This window comes from Felis catus, chromosome C2 (assembly GCF_018350175.1).
Source record: "Felis catus isolate Fca126 chromosome C2, F.catus_Fca126_mat1.0, whole genome shotgun sequence".
NCBI lineage: Eukaryota > Metazoa > Chordata > Mammalia > Carnivora > Felidae > Felis > Felis catus.
This window is the reverse complement of record NC_058376.1, coordinates 95,923,810-95,945,703: the sequence shown is the minus strand read 5'-3', so window position 1 is coordinate 95,945,703 and position 21,894 is coordinate 95,923,810. Positions and strand designations below refer to the sequence as shown.

The following is a 21,894-nucleotide window of genomic DNA, read 5'->3' as shown; positions in this document are numbered from 1 at the left end:
CCCTTCACCCTCCCTCAGTGTTGACATCTCACATAACTCTAATAACGAAACCAGAAAATTTATATTGGTGCCATCAACTGAGCTTATTCAGATTCCTTCTGTAGTATGTGTGCTTCTGTGTGAGTGTGTAGTTCAACACGGTTTTGTCATGTGGACTTGTGTGGCACAAGTCTCCTTTGTGCTATTCCTTTGTCACACCTATGACCTACCCCTCTTCTGATCCCTAGCCTTTTCTCCATCTCTGTAATTTTGTTATTTCAAGAATGTCCTGGGGCGCCTGGGTGGCGCAGTCGGTTAAGCATCCGACTTCAGCCAGGTCACGATCTCGCGGTCTGTGAGTTGGAGCCCCGCGTCGGGCTCTGGGCTGATGGCTCAGAGCCTGGAGCCCGTTTCCGATTCTGTGTCTCCCTCTCTCTCTGCCCCTCCCCCGTTCATGCTCTATCTCTCTCTGTCCCAAAAATAAAATAAACGTTGAAAAAAAAAATTAAAAAAAAAAAGAATGTCCTATAATTGGAATCACAGACTACATAACCTTTGGGGACTGGCTTTTTCATTCAGCGGAACTGGAAGTCCATCCGCATTGTTGATGTATCAATTTATTGCTGAGTAGTATCACCTAGTACGATAGTTTGTTTAAGCATTCACCCACTGAAGGATATTGGTGTTCCCAGTTTTTGCCTAATTCATAGGTTTTACATGTGTTCACGTAAACACAGGAGCACAAGTGCCCATGGAATCCATGGGGATGCCCAGAGAATGAATACCACAATTACCTAAAACATCCCCATTTACATCACCCAAAAACTTCTTATCCTGATGGCTTTCTTTTGGAGTAATATTGATTTCAAATTCCACATGTCTTTCAAGCAATAATTGCAACACAAATTATTAGTGTAGCAACAAGAAAGCAAAACATGATTAGAGTGTATGAGAATAGAAATGTGTGAGCAAACACACACTTCTGCCATGCAGTGAGTTCCATGCTCCTGCAAAAGATACCCCAGTATTTTAAAGATCACTTAGAGCAAGACAAAAACTTTAATGAATTAAGTAGGTTTTATGTAGCAAAAACCATGCCAAAAAAAATGCCCAGAGCTAGTATGTTAGTTTCTTTCAACAATAAAAATTTTAACAAGATGTGTTTTTGATACTGGGTTTTGATTTTTTGACCACCTTTTTACTAAGATTTATGTCAGTGACCATTATTAGCATTCATGGTTTATATCTGAGATAAAAAGCACCAGGACATAAAATAATAAACCATGGAAGGGCACATTTCCTGATAAAAATGCAAGTAGTTTACATTAAGATACATATAATAATAATGATAACATAAAACTATTACATAGCTAGTGCTTTTCACATTAGATTTCACCCTCACACTCATACACACACTCACACATGTACTTACACACCCTTATATTTAGAACATTTATCATGTAGGAAAACAAGAGGGAGAAAATTCCAGGGCAAGAAAAAAGGAAATGTGTTACCAGAATCTAATCTAATCTAATCTTTGGCAGGCCTTCTAAATAGTAAGTGAATTAGATTTCCAAAATAAATGAAACTCCAGGGGAAAATGTCATCCTTGTCATTTGAGAATAAAGACATGCTCATATTAGATTACCATATACACATTTACAAAGCTTTTGTAACATCAATCCCACTAAACAGCCCAGAAGTTGATGCTCCTTTGATTCCACTGGGATTCATTCATGTTCTTTTCCTCCTCCAGATAATGGTTTATAGCTTAGTTAAGCCGTGGGAAATCAGCTTCCTGAAATTCACCAAGGTCAAAGTGAATGCTGCATCTGTGATCTTGGTGAAAACGTTCGAGTTCTTCCTCCTGTGTAGCAGGGAGGATCCACCTTTTCATCCCTATCTCCGTGATCTTGGGAAGTGTGGTGACAGCACATAACAAATGTCTAAACCATTGTCCGCAGTCCCGGGAAGTTGATGGCCTAAGGCTGATATCCAGCTCGGTTAACTCTTTGAGGAACCACATGTTTTGGCAGAAGATGGCCCATCCTGTGTCACAGATGCTGTCGTTATAGCTCAGGATAAGCTTCTGCAGCTTGGCAAGATGACCCGTCTGTATTAGTGATGCTGAAAGATGAGATCACGCTAAGTGCTAAAATACAAGAATACTTCCTACTGTGGCTGTTTGCCACTTCCAGTAACACAGTAGCTCCAAGGTTGGTAATGACAAGATTGGCGATTCTTAATGATTTGTTATTAGCTACCAGCTTTAATCAGGGCATCTGAACTTACCAGAGCTATTCTCTGTGTATCCCAATACAGCTTGAAAATTGTTCCTTTTTTCTTTCCAAATCCCAACCCAAAGAATATCTTTTTTGTCCAGTTCCTGCTCTTGGCTCAACTAGAGTCCCAGCTCTTCCTGCAGACTCTAATTAAATATGGGAGTGATAGCTCATTGGCTTTACTGAGGACCATTTATTCGTAAATAGTCTTCTTGCTGTTTAATACTGTTTAATTGTTCACTGCTCATTCAGTCATTTTTCATTCAGCAAATATTTAACTGAGCACTTTCCAAGCTCAAAAGACACCTGGGTAGTTTCTAATTCACCTTAGGGACCTCTAATACACAGAACAATTTTCCCTTTGAAGAGCACATATCACAGTACTACCTAAAATGGCACTTAATAAATAATAGTGATGAAGCAATGAAAAGATGATAACACCGGTAAGGGGAGACAGGAGAGCTACCCAAAGCAAACAGTGTGTGCTTCCCTTGCCAGCCGAAAGCAGGGATGGATTACAGAGATCAGATGAGTAGCACAGAATCTCGAGTGGGCAGGGGCTTCGGAGGTCTCCTCATCCAACCTCCAGATCAATGATCAGAGAGGACTCTCTCTTTCACGGCTCCTCTACTGGAGACCAGCCTGCTCCTGCCTGAAGCATCCAGGTTGCCCCAACAGAGTGAGAGTTCCAAGCAGGAGAGAGCCCTTCCTCCGGGTCCCTTTCTGCCTTCCAGTGACTTTCACTGATTGCCCCCACAGCCTGCTGGACACCTCAGCTCCTCCCTCACACCAGCTCTGCCGTGTTGGACCAGAGTCTGGCCCCGTCAGCTTCTCCCCCTTTAGGACTAAACGTGCCCAGGTCTTTCAGTCATTCTTTACGTGTCCTGGCTTCCAGAACGAACAGGATGCTCCATCCCCATCACTTTAATCTTTTCCACAGTTTGGTTCCACTGTGCATTTATTTGGAGCTTAGCATTCCAGGCACTCAACAGCTGCCCTCCATTCCTAGGTGTCCATGTTCATGTGTATCTCTTCCTTGCTCTACAACATGACTCACCATATTCTCAAGACCTAAGTGTTAAAGATGATGTGCATGCTTTTCCTATTGAAGTATTTTTCTATTGTGGAAATTTTCAAAGGTACAAAACATAGGCGCATGAACTCCTGTGTCCCCATCATTCGGCTTCATTACATCAGTCTTGTTTCACCTACTTCCCATCTTCTTTTCTTTCTTTCTTTCTTTCTTTCTTTCTTTCTTTCTTTCTTTCTTTCTTTCTTTCCTTTTCTTTTTTTTTCTTTAAGTAGAGGCATAAGTCGTTTTATTCCACTTCACTTTACTGTGCTTTGCAGACAGTGCTTTTTTTATTTTAAATAACAAATTGGCAGTTTGTGGCAACTCTGCACCAGGCACCATTTTTTCCAACAGCATTTACTCACTTTGTGTCTCTATGTCACATTTTGGTAATTCTCACAATATGTCAAACTTTTTCCTTATTTGTTATGTGATCAGTGATTATGACTTGCTGAAAGCTCAGATGATGGTTAGCACTTTTCAGCAATATTTTTAAACTAAGGCAAATATGTTCTTTTTTTTTTTTTTTCAACGTTTATTTATTTTTGGGACAGAGAGAGACAGAGCATGAACGGGGGAGGGGCAGAGAGAGAGGGAGACACAGAATCGGAAACAGGCTCCAGGCTCTGAGCCATCAGCCCAGAGCCCGACGCGGGGCTCGAACTCACGGGCCGCGAGATCGTGACCTGGCTGAAGTTGGACGCTTAACCGATTGTGCCACCCAGGTGCCCCAATATGTTCTTTTTTTTAGACATAACATATTGCACACTTAATAGACTATAGTATAGTGTACTGGGAAACCAGAAAATTGAGTGGACTCGCTTTTTTGCAGTCTTTTCTTTATTGTGGTAGTTGAAACTGAACCCACAATATCTCCAAGATATGACTATATTCTATTTTTATTTATCCTAGAATGTTATTGACTGTATTCCCTGTGCTGTACTTTTCATCTCCGGGACTTATTTATTTTGTACCTCTGAATTCCCTTTATCTTTTTCACCCATCCCCCACCTACCTCCTCTCTGGTAACTACAAGTTTGTCCTCTGTATTTAAGAGTCCATTTTTTTGTGGGGCGCCTGGGTGGCTCAGTGGGTTGAAAGTCCAACTTCGGCTCAGTTCATGATCTCACGGTGTGTGAGTTCGAGCCCCACATCAGGCTCTGTGCTGACAGCTCAGAGCCTGGAGCCTACTTCGGATTCTGTGTCTCCCTCTCTCTGCCCCTCCCCCACTCATGCTCTGTTTCTCTGTCAAAAATAAACATTTTTTAAAAAAAGAGTCTGTTTTTGTTGTTGTTTTGCATTTTAGATTCCACATATAAGTGCAATCCTATAGTATTTGTCTTTCTTTACTTATTTCACTTAGCATTACACCCTCTAGGTCCAACTATGTTGTCACAAGTAGCAAGATCTCATTCTTGGGGCACCTGGCTGGCTTAGTCTGTATAGCATGTGACTCAACCTTTGGGTCATGGGTTCAAGTCCCATGTTAGGTGTAGAGCTTACTTAATTAAGAAAAAGAGAGGGAAGTGTAGGTTTGTGTGTATCTTTTTAAACAAGATCTCATTCTTTTTTTATGGCTCAGAAATATTATATGTATACATACGTATCACTCTTCTTTATCCATTCATCTGTCTGTGGACACTTAGGTTGCTTCCATATCTTGGCTATTGTAAATAATGCTGTAATAAACACAGGGGTGCATATATCTTTTCAAATTAGTGTTTGTGTTTTCTTTGGGTAAGTACCCAGTAGTAGGATTACTGGATCATGATATTTCTATTTTTAATTTTTTGAGGAACCTCCATACAGTTTTCCACAGTAGCTGCACCAATTTACATTGCCATGAACGGTGCATGAGGGTTCCTTTTTCTCCATATCCTCTCCAACGCTTGTTGACTTTTTGATTTTAACCATTCTGACAGGTGTTAGGTGATTCTTCATTGTGTTGTGTTTTAAGATTTTTTTAAAGTAACGTCTACACCCAATGTGGGGCTCAAACATACAACCCTGAGATCAAGTGTCACCATGCTCCACTGACTGAGCCAGCCAGGCGCTGCCTCGTTGTGGTTTTGATTTGCATCCCCCCATTGACTAATGATATTGAGCATCTTTTCATGTGTCTGTTGGCCATCTGTATGTCTTCTTTGGGAAAACCTCTCTTCAGTTCTTCTGCCCATTTTTTAATTGGATTATTTGGGATTTTTGGTGTTGAATTGTATAAATTCTTTATACATTGTGGATATTAATGCCTTATTGAATATATCATTTGCAAATATCTTCTCCCATTCAGTAAGTTGCCTTTTCATGCTTTTGGTGGTTTCCTTCATTGTGCAAAAGCTTTTTTTTGTTTTGTTTTGTTTTTTTGGTGTAGTCCCAATAGTTTAATTTTGCTTTTGTTTTTCTTGCCTGAGGAGTTATATCTAGGCCAAGGTTGCTAAGGCCAATGTCCAGATCACTGCCTATGTTTTCTTCCAAGAGTTTTATGGTTTTAGGTCTCACATTTAGGTCTCTAATCCATTTTGAGTTTTTGTGTATGGTGTAAGAAAGTGGCTCAGTTTCATTCTTTTGCACGTAGGAGTCCAGTTATCCCAATACTATTTATTGAAGAAACTGTCTCTGCTCAACATTGTATATTCTTGCCTCCTTTGCCATAGATTACTTGATCATATAAGCATAGATTTATTTCTTGGGTCTTGTTCTGTTCTATTGATCTATGTGTCTATTTTTGTGCCAGTACCATACTGTTGACATTACTACAGCTTTGTAGTATATCTTGAAATCTAGGATCCAATTTTGTTCTTTTTTTAGATTGCTTTGACTATTCAAGGTCTTTTGGGTTTCCATACACATTTTAGGATTATTTGTTCTAGTTCTGTAAAAAAATGCTGTTGGTATTTTGATAGGGATTGTATTAAATCTGTAGATTGCTTTGGGTAGCTATGGACATTTTAATAATACTTGTTCTCCCAGCCCATGACTATGGAATATCTTTCCATTTGTTTGTGTCATCTCCAATTTCTTCCATCAGTGTTCTATAGTTCTCAGAATGTAAGTCTTTTACGTCCTTCGTTAAGTTTTTTCCTAGGTATTTTATTATTTTATTATTTTTGGTGCAATTGTAAATGCGATTATTTTCTTAAATTTCTCTTTCTGCTGCTTCATTATTAGTGTATAGAAATGCAACAGAATTCTGTATATTGACTTTGAATCCTGCAACTTTACCAAATTCATTTATCAGTTCTAATAGTTTTTGGTGGAACTTTAGGGTTTTCTAGATGTATCGTTATGTCATCTGCAAATAGTGAAAGTTTTACTTCTTCCTTACCAATTTGGATGCCTCTTAGTTCTTTTTTTGTCTGACTGCTGTGGCTAGGGCTTCCAGTACTATGTGGAATAAGAGTGGCAAGAGTGAACATCCTTGCCTTGTGCCTGACCTTAGGGGAAAGCTCTCAGTTTTTCCCCATTGAAGGGAAAATATGATGTTAGCTGTAGGTTTGGCACATATGGCTTTTATTATGTTGAGGTGTGTTCCCTCCAGTCCCACTTTGTTGAGGGTTTTTAGCATGCATAGATGTTGAATCTTGTCAAGTGCTTTTTCTCTATATACTGAGATGAATCTATGCTTTTTGAGATGATCGTATTATTATAGTTTAAAGCAAATCCCAGACATTGTTTTAACTTTCCTGTACTGTTTGAATTTGCCAATCATGTGAGTATCCTAATTATGATTATTTCACAATTTTATATTTATTATATATTTTTAAAATCTGGGTAATCGGATCATAGGTTGTGGAAATACTTCCATAGTTTACTCTGGGAAAGTGCTGTTATTTATAAAGGAAAAAAAAATAAGGTACAAGTGATTAAGAAATTCTTAAAGGATGTTTGTTAAAATAATCAAAGCAATATAAAAGTGGCAATGGCTAACCACACACATTAATACTTGTTATTAGGGGCGCCTGGGTGGCGCAGTCGGTTAAGCGTCCGACTTCAGCCAGGTCACGATCTCGCGGTCCGTGAGTTCGAGCCCCGCGTCGGGCTCTGGGCTGATGGCTCAGAGCCTGGAGCCTGCTTCCGATTCTGTGTCTCCTTCTCTCTCTGCCCCTCCCCCATTCATGCTCTGTCTCTCTCTGTCTCAAAAATAAATAAATGTTAAAAAAAAAAATTTAATACTTGTTATTAACTAAAATGTTTTTGGAGGGGTGCTCATTGCTTCAGAGATCTGGCAGCTGGTGGTTACACAGCGATAGAGGTGTGGGGACAAGAGTAGATGAGAGACACAGGTGTAGTCTCCAATTCATTGTTTTCCAATGGGAAGCGGACATACAGAGGCGATTTTAGGGGATATGTGAGAATGGTATTATAGACTCTGAATCCCACAGTGTACAAGCTATTCCTTATTCAATTCTCATTCCATCTTTCTAAATTGACATGGAGAAAGCGTCAGATTGATGCTAATATGCCTCTAAAGCTCTCTCTCCCCCTTTTTCTAACCAAGAATGAACCTCTATTCAAAGCTTTCATATGGCAACAGTCTAACAATGTCCATAAATGAGAAGTGATGCCTGTATTTCAGTTATAGTGATGATCAGTTTCCTGTTTTTGTTTTGTTTTGTTTTGTTTTTGAGGCACGGAGGGGCAGAGAGAGAGGGAGAGAGAATCGAAAGCAGGCTCCACGCTGTAAGTTCAGAACTCAACAAGGGGCACGATCCCACAAACCACGATATAATGACCTGAGCTGAGATCAAGAGTCCGATCTTAACTTACTGAACCACCCAGGCACCCCTCAGTTTCTTGTTTAAATAAAAGCATTTAAGTTAAAGAGTTAATATAAAGAAAAAATTAAGTAACAGTGCAGGTACGATGTGGACAGGGCAAACTTGGCGAAGGCAGACCGTAGGTAACTGAAATTTGACTAACACCAAGCTGGCTAGAGAGCGCCACAACTGTCTTGCTATGGGGAAGGCAAGGAGCAGAAGCTGGAAAGACCCATTACCACATCTATGCCCATCTCCCCCTTTGTGAAAAGCCTGCCACTCTCTTCCTGGCCTTTGAATTGCCCTTATTCATTTTCACCAGATCTCTTCTAAGCAGGTGTCAGAGAGAAGGGAAGCTTTGCAGAGGGCTCAGCCACAGGTCTGGCTGCCCTCCTTCCCTTCCTTCCCCTTGCAGGACAGGTGCACTGGGCTCCCTGTGCCAGCACTGCTTTGGGACCAGTGGATACGAACCCAGGACAGCCACGTCCTCTGTCACCAGGGAACAGCTGCTCAGTCTCAGCACTTGAAGGGACTCTGAGAACTTCAGTGTTTCCAGAAGCAGCTTCAGGTTGCCACCAATACATTTGTTCCAAGAAAGGTCGAATACTTCCAGAGCAGGGAGGTGAGCAGAGGCTTCAGCTAAAATTGAGAATAGTAAGAAGAGCAAGCATTTAGGCTTCCCTCTTTGAAACTGAGCAACCTGGGGCAGCATATTAATAGAACTAAAGTTAAGACAGTTGTGGAGACTGTTGTCTTTTTCCCGAAATTCATGTCCACAGCTTCGGTTGTCTATTTTTATTTGAGAGAAATGCTGGAAACTTTGGGAAAGTAAACTCGGTGAAATGGAATTCACTATTGACTGGGATTTTTCTCCTTCAGTTGACATCCAGGAGGGAGAAAGAGGCAAAGGATTTGGACAGCTGGTCAGGATTTCCAGTACGTGTCCTGGTTTTACGTATTCCCTTGTACAGTTACCGCTAAGGTTCAGACAGAGGGCCAAGTCTCCTCAAGACTCCGAAACACCAGAATATGTTTGTGTCTACCTACCTGTAGTGACAGAGACAAGGAAGGGAACTAGTGTATTTTGGAGAGATTTTTAAAGAAGATTAAAAGAGGTTCTGCTCGATTCTCAGTTGCCCCTAATATTGCAATTAACCCAAACAACTTATTGCCAAGATATAGTTAATTATGCTTTAATTCCAATCTTCTTTCTAAAGAATAACAGGTGTCCAAGGGGCAAATATATATCCTTTTATAATATGTAAAAAGAAAATCCCTATCACCTACATGGTACAGGGACCTATCAATGAGAAATGGAGCTTTCTCTTCTAAAATTAAGGTGGAGAAATATGTGTTTACTTCTTAATGCAAACTGATATAATTCAGTGTAATATCTGCTTGATTATGATTCATTATGCAGCAATAATTAAAGGAGTTATTACCCTCTGATGGCAGAAGACACAAAATTAAAAACAAAATTTTCTTTAAAAAATATCCAACTTTTTCCAAATAGAAAGTATTACTTATAAAACATCATGGGGGCACCTGGATGGCATCTGAGGTCGGGCTCAGGTCATGATCTCAAGGTTTGTGGGTTTGAATAGCCCACATCAGGCTCTCTGGTGTCAGCTCAGAAACTGCTTTGGATCCTCTATCTCCCTCCCTCTCTGCCCCATTCCTGCACACATGTGCTCTCTCTCAAAAAATAAACATTAAAAATATATATTTTTTAAAAATCACGTTGTCCCTAAATTTATTTTTTGTAGCACTTTCCTAACTGAACATTAGTCTGAGCAATGGCATGCATCATGTATGTGCGTGCGTGTGTTTACCTAACCATTTGGGGGATTACAGACCCTTTTGAGAAGTTACTTTGTTTTACTTGCTTAGCTAATGTCAGAAATACCTAAAATGTGGTTAGGGTATATACACTGAAGAAGAAGTGTCATCTCTGCCTTCAAGGAGGTTATAAACTGGGGGAAATATGCACATTGAGAAAAACAAATAAATACATAACTGCAAATTCTGATAAAAGCTATAAAAAAGATACGGGGCTCCTAATTTAGATCAGAGATGCTGTATTAACAGGGAGCATTCGTGCTGAGACCTGAAGTCAGGGCTCCCCAAGAAAGAATAGGGTGTGGGGGCGTTCCATCCAGAAAACAGAAAGGCCTGAAGACAGAGGCGAGCCCAGTGACAGGAAGGAACCGAAAGAAGCTGGTTCAGGGAGCAAGGGGGAGAGTGGCTGAGATCACCTGCGCCTTTTAGACCCCATGAAGGAATGTGGATTTTACCAGAGGTGATGCAGGCAGCTATTAAATCTGTTTAAACTGGGTAGTAGTAAGATCCAATTTACTTTTTTTTTTTCAAGTTCATTTTTATTTATTTTTGAGAGCATGCACGAGAGAGTGTGAGCCAGGGAGGGGCAGAGAGAGAGGGAGAGAGAATTCCAAGCAGGCTCTGCTCTGTCAGCACAGAGCAATGTGTGTGCAATGTGTTTTGTTTGGGTGGCAAATTCAGTAAAATGACACAAAGTGCCTCTGCCTCAGAATATCTCCCTCTGCTTGAAGGTGATGGTCTTGCCCCTCAAAAAGGCAGAAATTCCAGATTCTCTAGACCCTTGTTCTAGGCTGGGCTGTATCCATGACCTTCCAGCAGGCCTGGATTCCTCGAGAAGACAACAAATCATGCCGGGAAGTAGATGTTGGGCAGTCAGCTAGGCTCACACACTAGCAACTGCCTCGCTTTTCCCATAAGACTCCCAGCAATCCAGTTTATATTGTCACCTCAGTGAAATGACAAGTTACCATGGATATGGACCTCCAGAGTTGGCTACGTACAGTCTAGATTTTAATTTTTTTTTTAACATTTATTCGGGGTTTTTTGTTTTTTTGTTTTTGTTTTTTTTTTTTTTTTTGAGAGACAGAGCATGAATGGGGTGGGAGGACAGAGAGCGGGAGACAGAATCCAAAGCAGGCTCCAGGCTCTGAACTGACAGCACAGAGCCCAACGCGGGGCTTGAACTCACGGACCGTGAGATCATGACCTGAGCCGAAGTCGGGTGCTTAACCGACTGAGCCACCCAGGTGCCCCGCGTACAGTCTACATTTTAAATGTTAGATTTGCAAATGCCAGAATCATTCATGCGGCCTTCAGAAGGCCACTTTTAGGGAAGCATATTTCCTGAAGAGAAGACAAATTAGTACTTCACAAGTTTGCCTGTGGCCGAGCCTTGCCTGAAATTCCGATGTATGGAATATGTGTTCTCATGTGTTACTGTACATGCTTGTAGGGATCTGGGGAATTCTCTTACCGAGGGCGGTAAACGTCTCACTTTGCAAAGCACAGTTGTTGATGAGTAAGGACTTCAGGGCTGGTAAAAATCGGAGCCGGCTGAGTAGGTTTTCAGAAGAGCCACCCATCTTTTTGTTGGCAGATAAATCCAACTCTTGAAGACTCGAGAGTAAAGGGATTACCTGGGCTGTTAAAATGTCAGCAGTGACGTGTTTTAGGCACCATCTCACAAAGAGTCTTCTGGGTGTTTGGGTCCCACAATCTCCCTCCTTGACACACCCCTGCGCACACGCACACCAGCCACACTTCCCAATGGACAGCTTGGGCTTTTCTGCTTCCAAGCCTCTCTTCAGGCTAGAAGTTAAGACCAAAGATTATGGAGACAAAACTGGTTCTAATCCTGCCTCTGCTGCTAAAGAATTATATGACTTCAGGGAAGTCACTTAACTTCCCTGAATCTCGGTTTTCTCAATAATGAGAAGAATAACAGTACTTCACAGGGTCATTGGAAAGATAAAACAACTGAGTATATTTAAAGTACTTGGTACATGGCCTGGCACACATTAACAGCTCAATTAATGTTCAGTGTCATCATTCTTTTCTCAGAATAAAGTAATAAGTACGAGGAAGGCAATGAAAGCAAGCAGTAAGGATGGAGGTCTGTTGGTGACAGCACTGGCTTGGGGTCCTGAGGGCCCTGCTGTGCCAGGAGTTACTCCTGCTTCACTATCTTTCTGCTACTTTTCGTGCTTGCAAGTCTTTGGCCTCGCTCTTTCTAGTGTGGGAGATGCAGCATCCTGGCATCTCTGTGGGGCTGGCTCACCCCTGAGAGCCTTCCAGGGACACCTTGGTCACATAACCCCTTGGTCACTATCACACCACCCTATTTATTTTTGCTTCTGTGAGGTCTGTATGTAGGGTCTGCTTCATCCCCAGAGTGTGCATCAAAGTCTAGAACACTGGAGGCACACACACATTTGTGGGAGGAGGGACGGAGGACGGGAGAAAGGCAGAAGAGAGAAGGCAGGCACGTGCAATCCCAACAGATGTAACTGTTTCTTCCTCTTCCAACCCCCACAGCACTGCTCTTCACCATGTAGTTGGTTTATTCCTGTCCCTGCCAGACTGAAGCTCCCTGACTGTGAATTTGCCTTTGCCCTTGGCACAGTGCTCCATACAGCTAGATGATTGGCTAAATGATCTGTAATCCCATTTCTTTGGAGCTGTCTAGAATGATCAGAAAGGAGAATGGGGAATTACTTAATACCATAAGGTATACACAGGATGTATGTTCATTTCCATCTTTTCAAAATTAGACAGTTTGCTACAGTTATTAAATAATCATTAGCTTTCCAAGGCCATCCACCCGTGTTGGTGGCTGCAAATGTAGTAAGAGAGGCTAATCCATCCCTTGTGCTATGCTAGTGGTAACAATGGAGGTGCTCTAGCACCGTACCCTTCCTCTGAGTAACAAGATGAGTAATGACGTTACTCAGTTGTACCGAGGGAACTTCATTCTTTGGGATCTGATGCATTCATAACCCAGGAGTGTCTCCTCCAAGCATGACACTCAGAAGTAAAGGGTATGGTGATATTCCATAAGGCTCCACTTGGAGCCCAGAAACAGATTGTTACTTTAAAATCTTTAATGAAAGGCTTGGACGCTTCTGTTTTTCAACTTGAGGCATAAGAGTCTAAAATGTAATTTAGCAGGTCTCAGGATGCCTGGGAATTTCAGTTGCTTAAGCGTCCAACTTTGGCTCAGGTCATGATCCTGCAGTTCACGAGTCTGAGCCCTGTGTCAGGCTCTGTGCTGATAGCTCGGAGCCTGGAGCCTGCTTTGGATTCTGTGTCTCCCTCTCTCTCTGTTCCTCCCCCGCTCACACTCTGTCTCTCTCTCTCTCTCAAAAATAAATAAACATTAAAAAATAAAAATAAAAATAATGTAATTCAACGGGTCTAAAATATAGACGTCAGACCTAAGAACCTGTTTTAACTCGTTTCCTTCCCCAATCGTACTAAAAACAACTAAAAAATTGTTTCTAGTCTTGTTTTTCATGGATTCATTCTTTCAATCAGTCATAGTCAACAAGCATTTGTGGGGTACCAACTGTGGGCCCGAGCAAAGGGGAGGTTCTGAAGGTGTTCCCAACACAGGAGGGGCCCCTGACCTGGAGAGGGAGCGAGGACAAAGGCCCCAGGGACAGAGGTCAGCACGCACAAATGACCGGGGTAGAGTCAAGGAGGGGAAGGATAGAGAATGAGGTCACAATGATAGAGGAGGAACTGGGAGACCATTTGGACTCTCAGTAACCTAGGCCCAAGAGGACGGTGGCCTGAACCAGGGTAGTAGAAGTCTAGGTGGTGAGCTGTGGTCTGATTCTGGAGGTATTTTCAAGGCTTACTGTGGTCACAGACGGACTAAAAACCTTAATGGCAAGGCTGCACTTGCGCTGTTTGTTATAAGAAACTGCATTTATACATTATGTGGGGTAATTACAGGATTGTGTCTATGGTGGAAAGTGGGTGTGTGCCCTAAAGTTGTAACGTACACCCATTATGCACCACCCTGCTGACTTGTGTAACTTTGTCTGTATCTAAGGGGCTTGGCTTCACTTGTTAGTCAGAAAGCCTCAAGGCCCTTTGTTCAGCTTTCTTTCCGCATCCCTGTTTGAAATAAACTTTGTGACTCACAGACTCATTTCTTTTTTTTTTTTTTTTTTTTTAAATTTTTTTCAACGTTTATTTATTTTTTGGGACAGAGAGAGACAGAGCATGAATGGGGGAGGGGCAGAGAGAAAGGGAGACACAGAATCGGAAACAGGCTCCAGGCTCTGAGCCATCAGCCCAGAGCCCGACGCGGGGCTCGAACTCACGGACCGCGAGATCGTGACCTGGCTGAAGTCGGACGCTTAACCGACTGTGCCACCCAGGCGCCCCATCACAGACTCATTTCTAAACAGCAACACACATTCAAAATTTTCTCCTTCAAGTGCCACATCCAGCATTTACAAACGTGTTTAGGAGGAATTTGGATGTGCTAATACTTACTGGGCACTTAATACATGCCAAATACTAGATTGGGGGCATCCACAGAACTTTTTAGGATGTGACGCTTTCAGTAACTCCATAAACTGTAAGTTTAAGGGGACGCCTCGAGTTTACCAAGTTTCCAAACATACACTGAGGTTCCAAAAGTCCTTCCTTGGCTCTACCGTTCACACTTACTCAGTGACGTCACGTCATCTACCGTCAGCGAGCACTGGTGAAGATCCAGGACTTCTAGATGCTCCAACGTGGCCAACTGAGCTGACGAGTCTTCAAAACCTCCACCCAGCTCCTTGTTGCAGGAAAGGTCTAATCTCCTCAGTTCACACAAGTACCTAAAAGCAGCATCTACACAGAAAGCCAAAAGTCCCATTTTGACAAATGACAAGGTGGAAGGCAGGTGCGTCGAGGGAGATGGAGAAAATACACTGGGCTGAGAAAAGCCAAGGCGAAGGAATAACTTTAGACTTCCTACCATCTGGCCATCTTTGGACCTGACCGTGGCTTCTAACACACACCGTCCGTGATCTGCAACACGTGCCAATGGCTCTGGTCAAACCCTGCAACTAATGGTTCTCCTCCTCCTACACTGGAACATTGGCATTTCAGAGAATTCTAGACTCAGGCAAACTGCCAGTGAGAAGGATATTACAGGCTCTGTCAGTTGAAGGGAAAAACACAATTGCATTTCATGGTCTCCCTTACTGTGGATACTCTATATAGGGGAATAAATTTTAACTACAGATGCCACTGATGCTGTTCTTTTCATCAGTACCAACTCCTTCCTACTACTAAGCATAAAATAATGCTGACATTTTTCAAAAGTAAGAGAAAAATGGAGAGCTTCAGTAGCACATAACTTTTATTTTGCCCATGTCTATCTCAAACCCAAAATACCCTGGCCTTTTCAGAGGCAGTCATTTTAACGTTTATTTATTTTGGGGACAGAGAGACAGAGCATGAACGGGGGAGAGGCAGAGAGAGAGGGAGACACAGAATCGGAAACAGGCTCCAGGCTCCGAGCCATCAGCCCAGAGCCTGACGCGGGGCTCGAACTCACGGACCGCGAGATCGTGACCTGGCTGAAGTCAGACGCTTAACCGACTGCGCCACCCAGGCGCCCCAGAGGCAGTCATTTTAAAAGGTTGTTTTTGTAATCGTGCAAGTATATGCTTGTCATAAAAGACTTAGAAAGTAATAAAACAAGGAAGATTTAAATTACCTATCATCTTATTCCCCAGCCTAACCACTGTGCATATTTTGTTGAATGTCCTAACAACAATTATAAAGTAAAATTGCACATGTACATAAAAACCTCACCCAATATTCTGACACTCTTTTGCGATAGTCCACATGAATGTAACTTCAGTACTTTCAGATTTGAGGTACTTTTTAATCCCTGAGCAATACTGTTTAGACTGTCACCGATGTTTCTGTTAATGGAAAGATCAAGTACTTCAAGATTTTGCATCATGGGTAGCAACTGACCTAGAGGGAAGAGAAACAAACAAGAGCAGCTCAGTAAAAATGCAGGGTGTGACTGCCGGGGGGAAAAAGGGGAGGGCAGCTTCATGTGACCTGGGGGTACAGTGCGCCACTGTTCCAATTCAGGGTAAGAGAAGGCACAGCCAACCTTGACCCCCAGGCTGTCTGATCGTGGGCATCTTCACACTTATTTTCTGGGAAGGACTCATCCAAATCCCACCTACCCACAAACGCCCCATCTTCTGATGTGAGGTCGCAATCTATGAGCTCAAGCGTTTGTATCTTGCTCCCTTCTTGGAACTTCTGGAGGATCAGAGGCAAGTTTCCTCCCACTTTACTGTTCCAGGACAAGTTCAGCTCTTCCAGCTCAGGTATTGCCTCCAGTGCTTCTCCTGTCACCAAAGAACCCAAAGACTGGATTGATTGCTAGTCCACAAAGCAGGGGATCCATGTCAAAATCAGTACAACCGTTGTTTATGGACTAGTATTAGCCAGGCGAGGGACTGGTTAGGTGCCAGGTGCCGAGGAACAGAGTGGAGAAAATGACCCACCTCCAGCCCACTCCCAGCAGTGGGTGCTTCTGTATGTACAGGCACAGCAATTCTAGTCCCTCCAAAGTTCAGAACCATGCCTATGTATAAAAATCATAAGCAAAACAAAACAAAGCAAAACACCCAAGGGTACCTGGGTGACTCAGTCAATTAAGCATCTGACTTCAGCTCAGGTCATGATCTCACAGTTCATGAGTTCAAGCCCTGCGTCGGGCTCTGTGCTGACAGCTCAGAGCCTACAGCCTACTTTAGATTCTGTGTCTCCCTCTCTCTCTGCCCCTCCCCAGCTTGTGCACGCTCTCTCTCAAAAATAAATAAATATTAAAAAATTTAAAAAAACCCCACCTATCACTGAGTTGTTTTTGTGGTAATAAATATTTATACTATTCCAACTACTTTCATCCACCCTGTCTGGGATCATCATTGCTGGGAAGCTGGGCCAGAGGAAGAGGTGAGGCAAAACAGGGCACTGGCCACCACAGGGGTGAAGCTCACCCTGACATCAAGAGTAGCACACACAACTGAAACCGAGCACCGCAGAGAACTAGTAACAAAGCATAAGGCATCAGCCGCTCATAACAGCCATGCAGCCCTGGCGGGTGGAGGAGGACGCAGTGAGAATGGGGTGGAACTTGACATTTCTGAAACCCTTTCACATAGGAAAGCATCCGAGGGCCAGAATGGAGGCTGGGAGAGAGAATAGGCAAGAGCAAGGAAATCCTCTTTAGGAATGATTTCCACGGCCTTGGGTAGAACAGAGGCACATACACGAAAACGCACTTTCTCAGCATACAGAGTCAGTCTCGACACCAAACAATTAAGAGTGCTGGAAAGTCCCTTGTGTCCGGAAGCCTCTCCTCCACTGTCCACTACTGGGCTTGGACTTCTACCATTGGTTATTCACTGTATGGAGTGAGGTTTCAGGAGTGCAGGAGCCTCGTGTCAAAATGCATGTTCTCCCAGCACAGGAATCATTTTGTGTGTCATCGCCAGTCAGCTGGGGTGGCTTTTCTGGGGTGGCATCACCCTGAAGCATTCCCCAGGATCAGAGAGAGAGACAGAGAGAGAGCACATGACTGATTAACCATGTCTGCAGTGCACATGGTACTGGAGAGCCACGCATCTATCATCCTGCACTAAGCAACTGTAACCAGTGTAGCAATGATGGAACGCCTCCTGATTTACGGTCTCTCATCAGTCAACCATCTATTCTCCAGGTACCCCATCTGCCATCAAGGCTAAGGAAGACCCCTTCTGATGGGAGAAGATGCAAAAGCCCTTCCAGAGAGGAGTCTGGGAAAGGGAGCAAGGCATAAAACACCACAGCAACAAAGATGCAGACTCTCTCTTGACCCTGGCAAGTTCGGAGTGAGTCCCAGGGCAGAAATTCCATTCCCTGGCTTCTTAAGGCCGGAAGATCATAACAAAGATTAGACTCATCATAGAAAATAAACAACATTTTCTTTTTGTGCCTGAGTGGCAGTGAGTTGAATTTGCAACTCTGCTACACAATAACCAGCTGCTAAATTGATTACTTAAAATCACTGAAAGTTAGTTTTGGATGAGGGAAGAGCAAAAGGAGGGACCATCCATTATTGAGCACATGCTGGGCATGTAGTAAATGCTTTAAAGAAATTAGTTAATCCTCACAATAGTTTTCTGAGGTGGATATCAACCCCATTTCAGAGATAAGAAAGCTGAGGCTCAGGAAGGTTAAATCATTTGTCCATGGTCCCAAAGCTAGTTAGAAGTCGGGGTAGGATTTGCACTAGGACCTGGCCTGCTCTCAGATGGATGGTGTTTCTCCTCAACTACAGGAAGGGTAGGCCAGGGGCATCAACTGACCTCGATCTTCCACAGAGGGCAGAGGGAAGACATTTGACATGAACTGTGTTGTCTCTACAGAAATCTTTGCAGAGATGTAAATGATCAAAATATGTCATTGAAATAAGAAACTCCAGACCAAGAGAATTTTTAAAAATGTTAATGGCAGCTGAAACCAGCAAGCATTTTAGTAAAGGGTTGGGTAACATGACAAATTGTATCCTACATTCTATGTTATTCTATGTTCAGTAATTAACTAACTTGAGGTTCTAGTTCTATTGAAACCATTGCTTTTAGTTTTAAAATCTTGCTTTGGTCAATTTTTTTTAAAGGGGAGTGGAAAAATAGAAGAGGTTGTTTTCGAATTGGAAAATAACTTATTATCTACCTCAATTTTACAGGTGAGTAACAGTGAGTAAGCAAATTTGACAATTATCTCCATTTAAATTCCATGAGAGCAGATACCTGACCAACCTTTCTCCTTTCTCTATCCTGGGGCTTAGCACAATGCTAGGTACAGGCTACTTAGCTTTTCAGAAGTTATACAAGTGCCCAGCGTGGCATTTCATCGTCCTTGTGCTCTCATCCATGAGCCCCGGAGGGGCTGTGACCCAGATAGTTTGCCCTTGATGCTTCAGAGCCGCTAGCAGTGAGGCATTCATCATACCCAGTGCTCGAACATCATCAGTGGTAAGTCTGCAACTTCCCAGCCTCAGGATTTTTAACTTGCTGACGAGATGCATTTGCTGGGTGACTGAACGGAGGGTTCCACCTATAAGATCATTCCAGGAAATATCCAGTTTTTCCAAGTCTGGGAGAAGAGGCAGCAAAGCAACTGGAAGGGAACAAGAGAAAAGACAGATTTGCACGTGCAATGTGTAATTGGTAGTACATGGGACCCAGTGCCTATTGCACTGTAAGAGAAGAGGGAGGGGTGGACATGTTGACTTTCAGCAAAGCACGGCTCCCTCAGCCATGCAATCGGGACAGACTGCATTTCCTAGGGCATTTTCTATTTCTGCCAAAAATACGGGGCGCCTGGGTGGCGCAGTCGGTTAAGCGTCCGATTTCAGCCAGGTCACGATCTCGCGGGTCCGTAAGTTCGAGCCCCGCGTCGGGCTCTGGGCTGATGGGTCAGAGCCTGGAGCCTGTTTCCGATTCTGTGTCTCCCTCTCTCTCTGCCCCTCCCCCGTTCATGCTCTGTCTCTCTCTGTCCCCCAAAAAATAAATAAACGTTGAAAAAAAAATTTAAAAAAAAATGCAGTGGTATCTTCAGATTTCATACAACTCCTTTATTGTAGTAGAAACGGTAATTCTACTGTTACTAGCATTGTCACTGCAATATGTACACTAGTCCTTTCCATTTTTGCAGAGCACCCTGACGTCCCTCACCCCTTCATCCTAGCGGATCCTCAGGCTGAAAGCCTGTTGGCCAGGGTTGCTGAGATTGAGGGTACTAGTTACCCTTTCTTTGTGATCATCATTGCCTGGGTATCACAGCCTTCTGAAACTCCCATTATATTTAAATGGACCTACATGTGGAGATTTAGATAAGCACAAAGCCTGACCAGAATCTTCCCTGAGTATCTGCCATCACTCGTTAAAAGTGAAGTTACTGCCTGTGAAAAACATTCTCAAAGGCCATCTTTATCTCCCAAAGCGACAAGACCCACCCGAGAGTGGAGACTGGAGACTGGAGACGCCAGCCGAGAGGAAGTAAAGCATCTTTGCTTGTTTGTTTTTAAATATGTCTTGAAGGTTAAGGGGCAGCCATCAGAAGCAGCAAGCTGAGGTCTTATAGCTACAGGCACAGCAACTCCAGACCTTCCAAAACTCTGAGGCCATGCTTAGGAGTGAAATTTGTTTTTGCCTTTTGTTTGTTACTAGCTTTCAAAGCAGTTGAGCCCTTTCAACTTGTTCACCAGAATTCTTATGCTTTATAAAGCATAAGTCAATTGAACACATTAAGAAGGAAAAACAATCAAAAGCAGGATTGCTGGGGCCCGCGCTCAGAGATTTCAAGTCAGCGGGTTTGTGCTGAACTCAACTGCCTGTGTTTGCACCAGCTCTGCTAGTGACTCTGACACACAGCCATCTGGAAACACAGGTGCAGTCAGGGTTCTCTCTTAAGAGAGCTGTCCAAAGGAGAACCTGGGTAGCTCAGTTGGTTGAGCGGCCGAATTCAGCTCAGGTCATGATCTTGAGATTCGTGGGCTCAAGCCCTGTGTCAAACTCTGTACTGACAGCTTGAGCCTGCTTTGGATTTTGTGTCTCCCTCTCTCTCTACCCCTCCCCCACTCAGTCTCTCTCTCTCTCTCTCTCTCTCTCTCAAAAATAAACTTAAAAAAAAAAAACATTTAAAGAGAGTTGTCCAAAATATAATGGCATGTGTTTTAATTAAAATAGTCAAGGACCCCTCACTCAAAATTCAGTTGTTTTGACACCTCTGTGTTGGTAGACACATCTAATTTGATGAAAGACTTGACTCAAGGCATCTGGGAGAAAGAGAAAAGATAAGGTGGCAGTGGTTGTGTCGGGGGGGTCTTCACGCTGGACTCCTGCTTACGCGTGACACATGATGGTTACACTCTTATTCCACAGATGACAGAACACAACACCCTTTTACATGCCCAGCGGGGCTTGGCTCTACGGATGAGCCACACGAGTTTAGATCGTACGCAAAACAAATGTTTTTCAGGGAAGAAGAAGCAATTGGTAGGGAAGTAAAATTACTCAGGAAAAACAGACAAATGAACCTTCCTCCTAAACTTGGCTCAAATCTTTGTAGCTTGAGGAAGGATCAATTAACTTGTCTTTTGTTGTTGTTGTTTTAAATAGTGGTGCTGCTGCTCTTCCTGAGTTGGGTGGGGCCACCCTGCAGACCTCGGGTGGTCAGGTGAGTGATGGGTGTGTTTTGCCTGCTCATCTCCCCTCAAAGGCCCTGGGTCCCTCTGTGCCCAGTCAGCTGCATACAGACCCACTTCCCTCACATCCGTGGTCGTTAATCCGCAGTTATTCAGATCCAGACACTTGTTGACAGCCTTTCTGCCCAGCTTCTGCAGGAACTGCTCGTTTTTCTCCATCCTGGATCCCAACTCCATTTCTGAAGGGAGAGGCTTAGCTACATTATCAGGAGAAAGAAGAACTTGCTGTTAATGCAGATAGTGTTAAAGATGCACGGCGATCGCTATAAGACAAGTAAACAGACTAACAACAACCCTGAGCTGGTCCTTGGAGAAACCTCAACCCAGAAGAGGAAGCATTTACCAGGGGACAGAACTTAACTGCTGTCCTGCCTCCGGGTGCTGGACAGTGATCACTCCCATGACCCTTTTCTTACAAAGGAGCCTGAGGAACTCGGTGGCTGTTCTTTCCTGGCCTGACCTAGGTTTCTCCTCTCGTAGACAGTGTTGTTCTCCCTGGACCGAGTAGTAAACCTGTTAGCACAGGGTTGAAGCCGAGCACGGCTGAGAGACGCACAGATGTCTCCGGTGAATGCTCATGGTGGGGAACACAGGTAATTTGACCAAACAAATTGCCAAATTTGCCAAACAAAGGCAAAGCGTTGCAATCACTGCCAATGGGCTTCAGCTGGCTACAGG

At 43.3% G+C, this 21,894-nt stretch overlaps 1 protein-coding gene across 3 annotated transcripts in view; it reads right to left on the bottom strand.

Annotated features, from left to right (window-relative positions):
• Positions 1–21,894, bottom strand: part of LRRC31 (leucine rich repeat containing 31) — a 33,400-nt gene that overhangs the window by 3,743 nt on the left and 7,763 nt on the right. For 2 of the 3 annotated variants that reach the window (XM_045037290.1, XM_045037291.1), the window contains exons 2-8: positions 21,270–21,413; positions 18,960–19,127; positions 16,142–16,309; positions 15,753–15,920; positions 14,613–14,780; positions 11,404–11,571; positions 8,562–8,729 (exon numbers count right to left, since the gene is read on the bottom strand). In XM_045037290.1, coding sequence (XP_044893225.1) covers positions 8,562–8,729; positions 11,404–11,571; positions 14,613–14,780; positions 15,753–15,920; positions 16,142–16,309; positions 18,960–19,127; positions 21,270–21,413 — 1,152 coding nt within the window. Of the gene's footprint in view, positions 1–1,019; positions 2,107–8,561; positions 8,730–11,403; positions 11,572–14,612; positions 14,781–15,752; positions 15,921–16,141; positions 16,310–18,959; positions 19,128–21,269; positions 21,414–21,894 lie in introns of those variants that run through there. The other variant, XM_003991956.4, reaches the window with a different exon arrangement.